The sequence below is a fragment of the Cucurbita pepo genome, chromosome LG15, assembly GCF_002806865.2.
Source record: "Cucurbita pepo subsp. pepo cultivar mu-cu-16 chromosome LG15, ASM280686v2, whole genome shotgun sequence".
Classification (NCBI taxonomy): domain Eukaryota; kingdom Viridiplantae; phylum Streptophyta; class Magnoliopsida; order Cucurbitales; family Cucurbitaceae; genus Cucurbita; species Cucurbita pepo.
In genome coordinates, this window is record NC_036652.1 from 5,359,283 (window position 1) to 5,373,426 (window position 14,144).

General features: G+C 33.4%; 3 protein-coding genes across 5 annotated transcripts in view; 1 reads left to right on the top strand and 2 right to left on the bottom strand.

The window, feature by feature from the left end:
• Positions 1–2,764: 2,764 nt before the first annotated feature.
• Positions 2,765–3,510, bottom strand: LOC111776228 (pathogenesis-related protein PRB1-2-like). Its single transcript, XM_023655625.1, has one exon. The coding sequence runs from the start codon at positions 3,489–3,491 to the stop codon at positions 2,973–2,975; it is 519 nt and encodes a 172-aa protein (XP_023511393.1). The 5' UTR covers positions 3,492–3,510; the 3' UTR covers positions 2,765–2,972.
• Positions 3,511–7,791: 4,281 nt separating this feature from the next.
• Positions 7,792–14,144, top strand: part of LOC111811371 (basic form of pathogenesis-related protein 1-like) — a 10,258-nt gene continuing 3,905 nt past the window's right edge. Inside the window, exon 1 of one of the 3 annotated variants that reach the window (XM_023698180.1) lies at positions 7,792–7,857. In XM_023698180.1, the coding sequence (XP_023553948.1) occupies positions 7,834–7,857 (24 nt within the window). In that variant the 5' untranslated portion in view covers positions 7,792–7,833. The remainder of the gene's footprint in view (positions 7,858–14,144) is intronic. The other 2 variants (XM_023698182.1, XM_023698181.1) reach the window with 2 other exon arrangements.
• On the bottom strand, positions 11,266–11,934 carry LOC111811372 (basic form of pathogenesis-related protein 1-like). The gene has a single exon (XM_023698183.1). The coding sequence runs from the start codon at positions 11,885–11,887 to the stop codon at positions 11,402–11,404; it is 486 nt and encodes a 161-aa protein (XP_023553951.1). The 5' UTR covers positions 11,888–11,934; the 3' UTR covers positions 11,266–11,401.

Consider the following 14,144-nt stretch of genomic DNA (forward strand, 5'->3'; position numbering starts at 1 on the left):
AATTAGATTAAAAAAAAAAACTTGTGAACAGAGTTTAAGAAAATGGAAACAAAGATCTATTAAATTGTTAGATACTTTTATATATATATAAACATTTCGAGACTTTAATCATGCAAAGTATGTAATGGCCGTATGAAGTCTAACACGTAAACCCATGAAGTATAATTTAGCAAAATAGTTGGGCCGAAGTTTGAACTTTAAAATGTATGTAATGGGCTCACATAGGTTGACATGAATTTCAAAGGACAAAACCGAACTTTGATTAAAAATAAATTGGTGATTTTAGCTTAAGTAACTTTGATTAAAAATAGATATGATAGCTTACAAAAACGTTATTATAGACTTTTTGTAACGCTTTTTTGTACGTCGTGACAGCTCATTTTAAAAGTCTGAAACTAAAATATATAATAACATCTTTTAACGCTATAATATAGTATTTATAGTTTTGATCTTATGTTATAATGCACGTTACCTGAGCTAACTAAGTGACAGCTCTCCATATCCTCAATAGAGGTGGATGAAAAACTCGATTAACTCAACTTAATTTATATGTTTTGCGGGTTGTTTTCAAATAAATGAAATTCTTTTTAGATTTAGCTGAATCTAACCTGAACAATTGGTTTTAAAAAAATGTCTTTAATGCAAACTACGAACAATCATTGCTCAAAGTATATAATATCATAATATTAGAAATTTTACAATACGAATAATTGGTTTAGATCTAAAAACTATCTCAACCCAACTTAAAAACACTCCTTGCTCAACTCCGTGCAATTGGTATCAAAGCCAGACACTGGGCGATGTGCCAACGAGGAGGCTGTTCCCCGATCGAAGGGGGTAGTCACAAGGCGGTGTGTCAATAAGGACGCTAGATCCTGAAGGGAGGTGGATTTGGTGGTGGTCCCACATCGATTGGAGAAAGGAATGAATGTCAACAACGACGCTGGACCCTAAAGGGGAGTGGATTGTGAGATCTCATATCGGTTGGGAGGAGAACGGAACATCGCCAATAAGGACGCTGGGCCCCGAAGGGGGGTGGAGTTTTGGTGGTGGTCCCACATAATGTGTTTTAAAATAGTATAAAAAATATGATTCATACTAAAAAAATGTGTTTTAAAATAATATAAAATATATGAGAGTTGTTTCAAAGTTTATGTTTATTATAAATAATGTATTTAAAAATATTATAAAATATTAAGAGTTTTTTTATGGAAAAAATTTAAACTCATTTATGCTAATTATCTCAATATATTTTAAATGATGGCTCATTTCGGGTAAGTCCGAAAATTTATTTTATGGATTCGAAACCTGCATGATTTTAGAAAATTAACCTAATCCAACTCCAAATGCTATCTAACCCAACCCAATTCCTATAATTTGGGAAGGGTTGGTTTTAATTGTTGTGAAGGTTGAAAATTTTGTTAAATGCATCCGTTTACTAATCAAATCAAGCTCATAGCCACGCACGAGATGATTTGTAGGTTATATGCTATTTTCTATCCCCTTATATTACTCATTTAGGGTTTTAAGATGACGTATACTTCAAGCACACAATCGAAGAAGTAGATATGAAGCAACTTGCAAAGACTTCGAAAGGTGTAGGTCTTTCTCAGAGGAAAATGCGAGCATATACAATGTTATGGATTAGTCACTTAAAACTCTTCAATGTTCTCTTCATTTCAAGTATTTTAATTTTAAGAAAAAAAATTGTTTAGTGAATGTTTTAAATTAAAACGGGTCGTCCGACATATAGCTAAAAAGAAAGAAGAATGCTTGGTCATGTCTCCCTCCCAAATTTGTGACCAAAACACAAATTCGCCACAAATTTGATGTTAATAATTGAAAGAAGGTGCGTTATCGTCACAACATTAATTAATTAATTAATTAAAATTAATTAATTTGAGATTAAGGACCAAAAAGCCAACATTTGGGACTTTTTGCTAGGCGATGAGAGAAAAAATTGGAAGTTTGGGTCGAAGTTGAATGGAAAATCGAGAGGGAGACGGAGGAAGCTAAACCAATTGCTCGGAGTTGAGCAAGGAGTGTTTTGGAGTTGGGTTGAGATAGTTTTTAGATCTAAACCAATTGTTCCTATTGTAAAATTTCTAATATTATGATATTATACAATTTGAGACAGGATTGTTGTAGTTTGCGTTAAGACATTTTTTTTAAACAAATTGTTCGGGTTAGATTCAGCTAAATCTAATTTGAGAAAAACCAACGAACAAATCCGGTAAAAAGAATTTCATTTATTTAAAAACAAACCGCAAACCATATAAACTAATTTGGGTTAATCGAGTTTTTTATCCACCTCTATCGAGGGTATGGAGAGATGTCACTTAATTAACTCAGATAACGTGCATTGTAACGTAAGATCAAAACTATAAATACTATATTATAGCGTTAAAAAATGTTATTATATATTTTAGTTTCATAACTCTACTGTAGCATCCATTATAGATATTAGAAAAATAAAAAGCAAAATTGGCAAAGTTAATTCTTATCATTTAATTTTTAACTCAAATCTAATTAATTAAATAAAATTAATATCATTAAGTAAAACATGACTATTGACTTCTTGAGATGACATTCTCCTCGAGATTAATTATTATTAGCTTTTGATTTGCATGTTTATATATTATATATAATTATAATTATAGCATCAAAATGTATCCTTTATATTTTAATATTATTAAAACTTAATATTAAATTGATCTTATCATCATTATTTCATTAATAATAGTAATACATATAATATATATAATATTCACATCACATATAACTTTTATTGACTATATATATATAACATTTATAATAATATGATCCATAGACGGATCAAAACACATTCATAATAATATGATGAGTAGATAGATAGATCATATCGAAAGTTGTTTTTATTTAGTAATTCTTAGGGAGTATATATATATGTCATAATAGTATGATCAGCAGATAGATCATATCTAAAATTGTTTTTATTTAGCAATTCTGATTAACGGATCAGTACTGAATGGTCTTTCGCCTGGGATATTACCTGGTGGATCATAGTTGCAAATGATTAATGTACCACGATTGTTTGTGCATATCACTTTAGCACATCCAATTCTCACTGAGTTTCTCCAAACCACTTGAGTGTAATGGCCACACACCCTGTAAGGTGCACAAGTATTGGTGCTAAGATTGTAGAATTGCTTCTCATCAACCCATTCCTGAACTGCATCAGTGCCTGATAAGTCAGGAAAACGAAATGAAATATTCTCCCCAAATGGTCCGTGTGAGTGCACCGCTTCACAGTCATTGATGTGTTTATTGCCATATTGTTGAGCAAAATTAGCTACTTTTTCGTCCCACTGGACCGGCCCAACACCAACTTCAGCACGAGCTTTGTTGTGGGCATCGACATAGTCTTGAGGCGAGTCTTGAGCGAAAGACGAGGGGAGCATGGCAATGCTCAAGACATAGAAGAGGAGGAGGGAGAGCTTGAAAAGATCCATTATTTGGAGTTGGTGTGGAGAAAATGGGATGGAAATGGCAGTGATTTATAGGCATGAAGTTATGAAATATTATATGAACAAGGAGATTATTTTAGGATTGTGGATTATTCAAAATATTATTAACAATTAAGATTTATATCGAATTATTATTATTATTATTATTATTATTATTATTATTATTATTATTATTATTATTATTATTATTATTATTATTATTATTATTATTATTATTATTATTATTATTATTATTATTATTATTATTATTATTATTATTATTATTATTATTATTATTATTATTATTATTAGTATTTTAGTATTATTATTAGTATTATTGGTATTATTATTAGTATTATTAGTATTATTAGTATCATCATTATTATTAGTACTATTATTAGTATTATTATTACTATTACTATTACTAGTATTATTAGAACTTTTTAGATCTAAATTATCTCATAACTCCAATGAATAACTCTAGTATAGCCGTGAAAGTTACAAGCTCATGGGTTAAAAAGTACAATATGCAATTTTCATTTTAATATCTAAAATCTTTGTACTAAAAATACGACATGAATGACTATAAAAGATTGTAACTCTCATGCCCGTCAATGTTACAATGACCACGGGTTAATAGTAACTTGATAATACTATAAAGGAAAAAGGAAAATGTAAAATATGACAATTGACCTCTTCAGATGACATCTCCGACTTGTGAGAGAATGGTGGAGAGATGAAATTCGTTATTAGTAATTGTAACCTCACCCCTCATGAAATTATATTAATGTATTTATGGATAAGTGATTAGGGTATTTTTTTAATTTTGATAAGGATTAACATATATGGTATATTAAGCATGTTTCATTTTATAGGCGGAAATAAATGTTTAAACTTCTTAAAAAAAACATAAGCTTCATCTTAACACATTGTCATGGACTCATGTGTTCAAAAACACTTTTAAAACGACACAACGAGCTACTAAATGAAATAAATAAACATTTAAATAAAAAACATCTTATTCTTGCTAAGTCTAAAAAAATAAATGCAACTATCCTATGCATGTGTCATGGTCTCGAATTGTAATAACCCGCATAGGGATGTCTTGCCTTTACTTGGAATAGAAGTAGCACGTGGCTTGAATATTTTAAGAAATATTCATTAAGCGACCCTGCTATTGGGGTAAAATGCAAACACATACAATCATAAATGGGACCTATCATATCAGACCATTATCTTATGGCGGCTATCTAAACGACAATTGAATAATTTAGCCTAGTCAATATCCTAAATGGCCCATAATTTAACCTATATGTATGTGTATATATATGTATGTGTATATGTATCCCATATAATTTATACAATGGCCCATGTATCTTAAATGGTCCATTACACATATAATTATATTTATGTAATGATATGATTATGATATGTTATATCAATGTTATAATACGTGCTATAATGTGGCAAATCAATTCCCATGTAAATATAATTCATGAGAGGTAATTTGAAGTTTCAAAATTATCTTTTGACTTTGCATCATCTATATCTATATCTATATATATATATATATATATATATATATATATATATATATATATTTTTTTTTTTGCCATTCATCTCTTTTTCTTAAACAATAAATTTTATTGTTGAAGCATGTGATGGTTATGAGTAAAAAAAAATTAATAATATCTAATCCCATTAAAGTGTCTAATGGCGGTATAAAGTCTAACACATGAACTATTGTATAATTTAGCAAAATAGTTTGGCCGAAGTTTGAACTTCAAAATTTATGTCATAGGCTCACATAGGTTGACATGAATTTGAAAGGACAAAATCGAACTTTCATTAAGAATAAATGGGTAATTCGAGCTTAAGCTAGTGAAGTAAGTGGCCTTAATATTGGTATGTTAGAAGATGTTTGTATGATGACATGTGCTTGTGGTTTTGCACGTGTCATATTGTAACCCTAAATTTCCACATACTCGAAGTCGCTACTAACATCTCATACTCATCTATAATGCGGAAATGTAACTCTTACATGAACATCATTAATAACGTAAACTTCGAAAAATGATTAAAACAACTTCTTTTTTGGAAAACACAACTATAGACTTGCGTGTTTCGAAAATATCTTTAAAACAATATAACAAAAGACTAAATAAAATAAATAAGCGTTTAAGTTAAAGACATCATATCTAGCCTAAGTTTAAGAAAATAAATAACACTACCCTATGCATGTGTCATGGTCTCGAGTTGCGATATCGTCAGTCGTACAGGAACGCCTTTCCTTAACCTGAAAAATGTAGTAGCACATGACTTGAGTATTTAAAGACATACTCAGTAAGTGACCCCACTATTGGGGGGTTAAATGCAAGAACATGCGAATGCAATGACGGGACATATTACCTATTCATTCATTCTATTTTCTTACGGTACTGTCCTAACGTGTAATTTGTACGTGTACCATATACTCTACACACAGCCCATACGTGCGAGTATGGACTCACCAGTTAGTTCGCACACCGCTGGGCCACTTTCATTGTCGGGCGAGCATACTCTAGGAGTTCCTTAGGCCGGACACCCATTAGAACTAGTAATCGTCACGGCAGTGCTATGCAAAACATAACGAACGTCCCCCTGCCATTGGATGTACGCGTCCATACCCTCGTAATGGAATAGGGGTATCCCCCAAAAGCATGAGGTCCCCAATATTTCTACTTTTATCATTAATGAATATAATCCCGCTATCATCTTTCATGTTTAACATGTCATTTCTCATTTTTCAGTCTACGTATCATACATAATCCAAACGGGGTTATATTTCATTCATTTATCGTAATGTCATGTCATTCATAAAATGCTGTATACATACAATTTAGAAATCATAACATAACGCTTCATGCTTTTAACATGTCATTTCATAACGTACCTTAGTCATATCATCACAAGAACGTATCCTAACGGTATCGTTCTATCAACCTATCACAAACCTATCCCTTTCTACCCATATCCTAACCATATTTTTTCATCACCTATCCCTTTCTACCCATATCCTAACCATATTTTTTCATCAATGTCTCCTATCCATAGCACTCCGGTATGTAATCTAACCTTAACATTTCATGAACGTATCTTACTCCTATCGTTACATTTCGTTTTGTGCATTCTTCTCGTATCCTGTCTCAAACATATCCTTGAACACATCGTACCATAATTATTATCCTATAATTCACATATTATAACATAACATAAACATAATATAAGCATACTGATTCACAGATAATTCACACATATCAGTATATATGACACGTGCCAACATCAAATATAACCATGCCGATAGTAAGGCGACTTACCTGGCTAGCTTAAATCATTAGTCACGAATATATCTTTAATGAAAGTTCGATTCCGTCCTTTGAAATCCAAACTTATGTGAGCCTATGACATCATTTTCAACTCCATGATTCATCCTACTCAAACATCTATTTTCTTCCTATTTTGTCATCTCCTCCACCTTCTATTCCTTCTCCGGATTCACCCACAATTCTAATCTTATCCCACCTGATACATCTGTTCCACTTCGACGTTCTACTCGTACCACTTCGACGTAATACCCGATATAAGTCTCGAAGATACGATAAAAAAATGATACGAACAAAAATGCTAAAAGGGTTATAGTACATGATAATGAAAATGGAAAAATGTTGGGACCTCATGCATTATTGTGTGTTCATGCATAGGGAGATACCTCTTCTCCTTTTATGATAGTACGAACATGTACGCTATGAGGCAGGGAAACAATCATTATGCTTACCATAATACTGCCATGACAGTCGCTATTCCCAAAAGGTGTCCAACATCAATAGCTACTAGAGAATGCTCACCCGACTAGAAAGGGCCCAGGAGGTGTGCGGACCGACTGGTGGGTCCATACTCGCATTTTCATTTAGTATAGATTAGTATAGGTTAGCTTGCATTTTCATTTAGTAGTATGGGGCATTTTTAGTCTATGTTATTTTCATTATTTCAATTTCTTTATTAGTTTATGTTATTTTCATTATTTCAAAATGTTTGATGTGAACAACTTTATTGAATTTTTGATTGACTTGAACTAAGAATAGAAAAACACCAAAAAAGAAGAATAGAGGAACTAAATTGGGAAGTTGATTGTTAGAATCCATGGCGCATATGACGCGAAGCCTTGAGTGAAAGGCATTGGTTGTCCCTATAAATAAAAGAACAAAAACCCTTCACAAGAAATCCATCCTCACATTCTTCTTCTTGTTTTTTTTCTTTTCTTTTCTTTTTTTTGTTGTTGCATCATCAAGCCTCAAATAAAAAAAATAGGATGTCGAAAATGACACTCGCGGCGNATTTTTTTTTTAATTTTTATTATATATATATATATATATATATATATTTTTTTTTTTTTTCTTTCTTTCCCGGGTCGTTACATTTGTGTTGAAAATTGAACAACTCGAATAATTGTGATAGATCTAAAAAATGTCTCAACCTGACTCAATTCAATCCACTCGTATTTTGTTTTAAACAATAAAGTTTTGGATCAACCCACTTTAATTTTTGACTTATATGAATTATTAATAAAATATGGGTATATAGTTTATAGAAAGCCCACAAAACTAAAAGAAAGCTTAGATATTGACATGCATGTTCTTATAACTTTGGAGATAAAATAAAGGAAAAGATTATGAAAGCGATGCTCACTCACATGGGCAATGCCCAAGAGAGGTGCTATTAAAAACCATGGCTTTGCATTGGCAGCCGCAATGATCTTTGTAGAGTATGTCAATTATAGGGCTTTGTAGCCATGTGAACCAATGGCACGCTCGATGTTGACGCATGTCAATTATTTGAGTAACATTGGTTGGAGGGAGAAACGAAACATTTCTTATAAGCAGTTTAGGTTGTTATAAATGGTATTAGAGCCATGACTCCTAAAGGGGTAGGGGCGGATTGTGAGAAACCACTCCCTAACCGACCTTATAACACATTTTAAAACCGTGAACAACTAGTAGTGAACTTGAATTGTTATAGGGATCAGGTCATCAAATCCATTTATCTATTGAATTGGCCTGATCCATAATCATATTTCGGATCCAATTGAATTTATCATTGATATATAAATCTCATAACTTTTACTTAACGTAGAATTATAAAAGGTGTTAAAATCTAATAGAAAAACTAAATAAAACTTGGGGAAGAACAAAATACAAAGACAACAGATCTCATCACACGCTTTGTCTTTGTCCTTAGTTAATAGTATCAATACTTTGATGGTATATAGATATATATGGGAGTTTATTGAATATGAAATATGTCTTATGATTCATGTCTCTGGAAGACCTTGTTCGAAGTTATGTCCTAAAGATTCATAATTAATTATTTAATTTTTAATAATAGTTTTGATTATTATAGTTGTAAATAGAGTTATCCATTACATAAAAATTTAAAGTTATTTATGTAATATTGAATAACAAGTAGCGTATAGAAGGATCATTTTCAAGAAATAACCTAAAAATCTATGATAAAGTTTGATGACCCACTTTGTAACCCTAAACCCTAAAAATCGAGTTTATATAAAGACTGAACCATGAAATGTTTAATCTCTCTTTATAAATTCGTTAATTAAAAAGATTAACATTTAACAAGATGATTGTATGCGACTCAATCTTAGTTTTGAGTGTGTTATGAATTTTTGCTTAAGAAGGCATTAATATTTAACGAGATGATTGCATGTATTATGAATTTTTGCTGGTGAAGGCTTGTCATCTAATTTGCATAGACTTGAAGTTGAATCTATAAGCTCACCATTTGGAAAACTTCAAATATAAATTGGGATGGGTTGATCATACCCATTGGTATCAAATTGGGTTGATCTTTTTTTTTTTTTTTTTTTTTTTTTTTTTTNTCCGACCGCAACCAAAAACCTTCGACGTATGTGGTCTTTTCCGAGTATTTTATTGTTAAGTATAGTTATGATTTTTTCAGTTTATCTATCTATTGATCAAATAAATAGTAGTTATATCTATCAATATGTATGGTCTTGGACTATCAATAATGCTTTTTCTTTAGAGTTGGGCTACTTGATCGATCCACTTACTTGTATTATGTCAATATTAATCACGACTGTTGGAATTATGGTTCTTATTTATAGTGACAATTATATGTCTCACGATCAAGGATATTTGAGATTTTTTGCGTATATGAGTTTGTTCAATACGTCAATGTTGGGATTAGTTACTAGTTCGAATTTGATCCAAATTTATATTTTTTGGGAATTGGTTGGAATGTGTTCTTATCTATTAATAGGTTTTTGGTTCACTCGACCTACTGCGGCAAATGCTTGTCAAAAGGCATTTGTAACTAATCGCGTGGGGGATTTTGGTTTATTATTAGGGATTTTAGGTCTTTATTGGACAACAGGGAGTTTTGAATTTCGGGATTTATTTAAAATATTCAATAACTTGATTTATAATAATGAGGTTAATTTATTATTTGTTACTTTGTGCGCCGTCCTATTATTTGCAGGTGCAGTTGCTAAATCTGCTCAATTTCCTCTTCATGTATGGTTACCTGATGCTATGGAGGGTCCTACCCCGATTTCGGCTCTTATACATGCTGCTACGATGGTAGCAGCGGGAATTTTTCTTGTCGCTCGGCTTCTTCCGCTTTTTATAGTAATACCTTACCTCATGAATCTAATAGGTATGATCAACCCATCACACTACAAATAAATAGATAAATGGTAGGATCGTACCATTCGAACCTTTTTTTTTTTCATGTTTCCCCGGAGGCTTAGAGAGACCAAATCAATAGATAAATGGTAGAGAGACCAAATCAAGCCTTTTTTTTCATGTTTTTTCCGGAGGCTTAGAGAGACCAAATCTTGGGAAACATTGCACCAAATTCTGTTCTTACAATAGGATTTTCTTAATAGTATGAATGCATTTTCATACTATTAAATAAGATAAAACATAACCGAATCTTACAGAGCATGGTCATGCACGACATAGTCAAGTCTGATCATAGAAAGATTCTGAACCAACCAAATCAAAAGGATTTTCTTGTTGTAGATTTTAGTCAAGTCTGATCATAGAAAGATTCTGAACCAACCAAATCAAAAGGATTTTCTTGTTGTAGATTTAATCTCAGTCATATCGGAGATTTGATTCTGTAATGCTATATAATGAGAGAGTTCTCCCTCCATTCCGAACATCCATTCCTAACAAGTGGTATAGGGATTTGGGAGAGTTTTGAGTGTCACATCGTACTTGTTGAGTGACATATTGGTGAGAGTCTTTGTAGTGTGATAGTGAGGTATTCACTTGTAACACTTGGTTCATTAGTGATTGGTTGCTACCCGTGGATGTAGGGGAACTTCTTCTCTCCGAACCGTAATTCCGTTCATTGGTATTGTGAGTACATTTGTTCCGCTTCCGGCTACCACATTTCATAATCCTTCCTTCCCATAAGGGAAAGGAAGAAAGAAATTTCAACAAAATTAAAGGAAGAAAATTGAGTCAACTTCAAACACAAAAATAAATGTAATTTTTCATTTAGCTTAATTCTAAAGAGCAAAACAATAACACGTTAGGATCGGTGAGTAAATAGATAGCTAACTTGTATACAAACATTGAGTTTAATATTAAAGGATTAGACATGATTTGGTTTTCATAAAACAATCGATTAAACAAAGTTAATATTAAGTATAGAGTTTAATTGGTTAAGCTCGTAAAAGCACTTGTAAAGAGGCACACCATTGAAAATCGAATAACCAGGTTGACCCGGCAATGGAATTGAAATGAAGTACACAAATTGAAACAAAGAATGGTTGTAATAATAGTTAAGAAAGGAAATTGAGTAATAATATTGAAAGAATAAAGGTTGATGATGAACTAATAGGGCTCCTCGCCGACAATGTTACCAGCAGGATTATAATTGCATCCAACCAAAGTCCAAGTGTTACGGCACTTAACAGTGGCACAACCCACAAGAAAAGTGGCATTCCACACCAATTGGACGTAATGGCGGCACTCACCACCCACGCATCTGTTGTTTTTATGGTCATAGTACTTCTCCTCAGCCGCCCATGCCGCCACCGCACCTTCCGCCGTCAAATCCCCATTTGACGTGGCCAGGTTCTCCCCATAAGGAGAGTCTGTGGAGTGCACCATCTCACAAGTTTCCACCTTGGTTTGGAGATAGGCTTTAGCATGTTCTTCAAGTAATTCGTCCCAGAACACCGGACGCTCCCCTTTCTTCTCTCGAACTGCATTGTGTGCCTTAACGAAGTCGTCCCCGGGTTCTTGACCTACCACCACGTGCCTTAGGCTTAGTGCAACCAAGCACAGCGTCGCCGCCGCGAGTGTCATTTTCGACATCCTATTTTTTTTATTTGAGGCTTGATGATGCAACAACAAAAAAAAGAAAAGAAAAGAAAAAAAACAAGAAGAAGAATGTGAGGATGGATTGCTTGTGAAGGGTTTTTGTTCTTTTATTTATAGGGACAACCAATGCCTTTCACTCAAGGCTTCGCGTCATATGCGCCATGGATTCTAACAATCAACTTCCCAATTTAGTTCCTCTCTTCTTTATTTTTGGTGTTTTTCTATTCTTAGTTGAAGTCAATCAAAAATTCAAAAAACTTGTTCACATCAAACATTTTGAAATAATGAAAATAACATAAACTAATAAAGAAATTGAAATAATGAAAATAACATAGACTAAAAATGCCCCATACTACTAAATGAAAATGCAAGCTAACCTATACTAATCTATACTAAATGAAAATGCGAGTATGGACCCACCAGTCGGTCCGCACACCTCCTGGGCCCTTTCTAGTCGGGTGAGCATTCTCTAGTAGCTATTGATGTTGGACACCTTTTGGGAATAGCGACTGTCATGGCAGTATTATGGTAAGCATAATGATTGTTTCCCTGCCTCATAGCGTACATGTTCGTACTATCATAAAAGGAGAAGAGGTATCTCCCTATGCATGAACACACAATAATGCATGAGGTCCCAACATTTTTCCATTTTCATTATCATGTACTATAACCCTTTTAGCATTTTTGTTCGTATCATTTTTTTATCGTATCTTCGAGACTTATATCGGGTATTACGTCGAAGTGGTACGAGTAGAACGTCGAAGTGGAACAGATGTATCAGGTGGGATAAGATTAGAATTGTGGGTGAATCCGGAGAAGGAATAGAAGGTGGAGGAGATGACAAAATAGGAAGAAAATAGATGTTTGAGTAGGATGAATCATGGAGTTGAAAATGATGTCATAGGCTCACATAAGTTTGGATTTCAAAGGACGGAATCGAACTTTCATTAAAGATATATTCGTGACTAATGATTTAAGCTAGCCAGGTAAGTCGCCTTACTATCGGCATGGTTATATTTGATGTTGGCACGTGTCATATATACTGATATGTGTGAATTATCTGTGAATCAGTATGCTTATATTATGTTTATGTTATGTTATAATATGTGAATTATAGGATAATAATTATGGTACGATGTGTTCAAGGATATGTTTGAGACAGGATACGAGAAGAATGCACAAAACGAAATGTAACGATAGGAGTAAGATACGTTCATGAAATGTTAAGGTTAGATTACATACCGGAGTGCTATGGATAGGAGACATTGATGAAAAAATATGGTTAGGATATGGGTAGAAAGGGATAGGTGATGAAAAAATATGGTTAGGATATGGGTAGAAAGGGATAGGTTTGTGATAGGTTGATAGAACGATACCGTTAGGATACGTTCTTGTGATGATATGACTAAGGTACGTTATGAAATGACATGTTAAAAGCATGAAGCGTTATGTTATGATTTCTAAATTGTATGTATACAGCATTTTATGAATGACATGACATTACGATAAATGAATGAAATATAACCCCGTTTGGATTATGTATGATACGTAGACTGAAAAATGAGAAATGACATGTTAAACATGAAAGATGATAGCGGGATTATATTCATTAATGATAAAAGTAGAAATATTGGGGACCTCATGCTTTTGGGGGATACCCCTATTCCATTACGAGGGTATGGACGCGTACATCCAATGGCAGGGGGACGTTCGTTATGTTTTGCATAGCACTGCCGTGACGATTACTAGTTCTAATGGGTGTCCGGCCTAAGGAACTCCTAGAGTATGCTCGCCCGACAATGAAAGTGGCCCAGCGGTGTGCGAACTAACTGGTGAGTCCATACTCGCACGTATGGGCTGTGTGTAGAGTATATGGTNTCATGACGGTTACTAGTTCTAATGGGTGTCCGGCCTAAGGAACTCCTAGAGTNCCGTGACGATTACTAGTTCTAATGGGTGTCCGGCCTAAGGAACTCCTAGAGTATGCTCGCCCGACAATGAAAGTGGCCCAGCGGTGTGCGAACTAACTGGTGAGTCCATACTCGCACGTATGGGCTGTGTGTAGAGTATATGGTACACGTATAAATTACACGTTAGGACAGTACCGTAAGAAAATAGAATGAAAGAATAGGTAATATGTCCCGTCATTGCATTCGCATGTTCTTGCATTTAACCCCCCAATAGTGGGGTCACTTACTGAGTATGTCTTTAAATACTCAAGTCATGTGCTACTACATTTTTCAGGTTAAGG

What these genes read in the sequence shown, in the direction of transcription:
- LOC111776228 (XM_023655625.1), bottom strand. Translation starts at nt 3,491, where the DNA reads ATGGATCTTTTCAAGCTCTCCCTCCTCCTCTTCTATGTCTTGAGCATT.
- LOC111811372 (XM_023698183.1), bottom strand. Translation starts at nt 11,887, where the DNA reads ATGTCGAAAATGACACTCGCGGCGGCGACGCTGTGCTTGGTTGCACTA.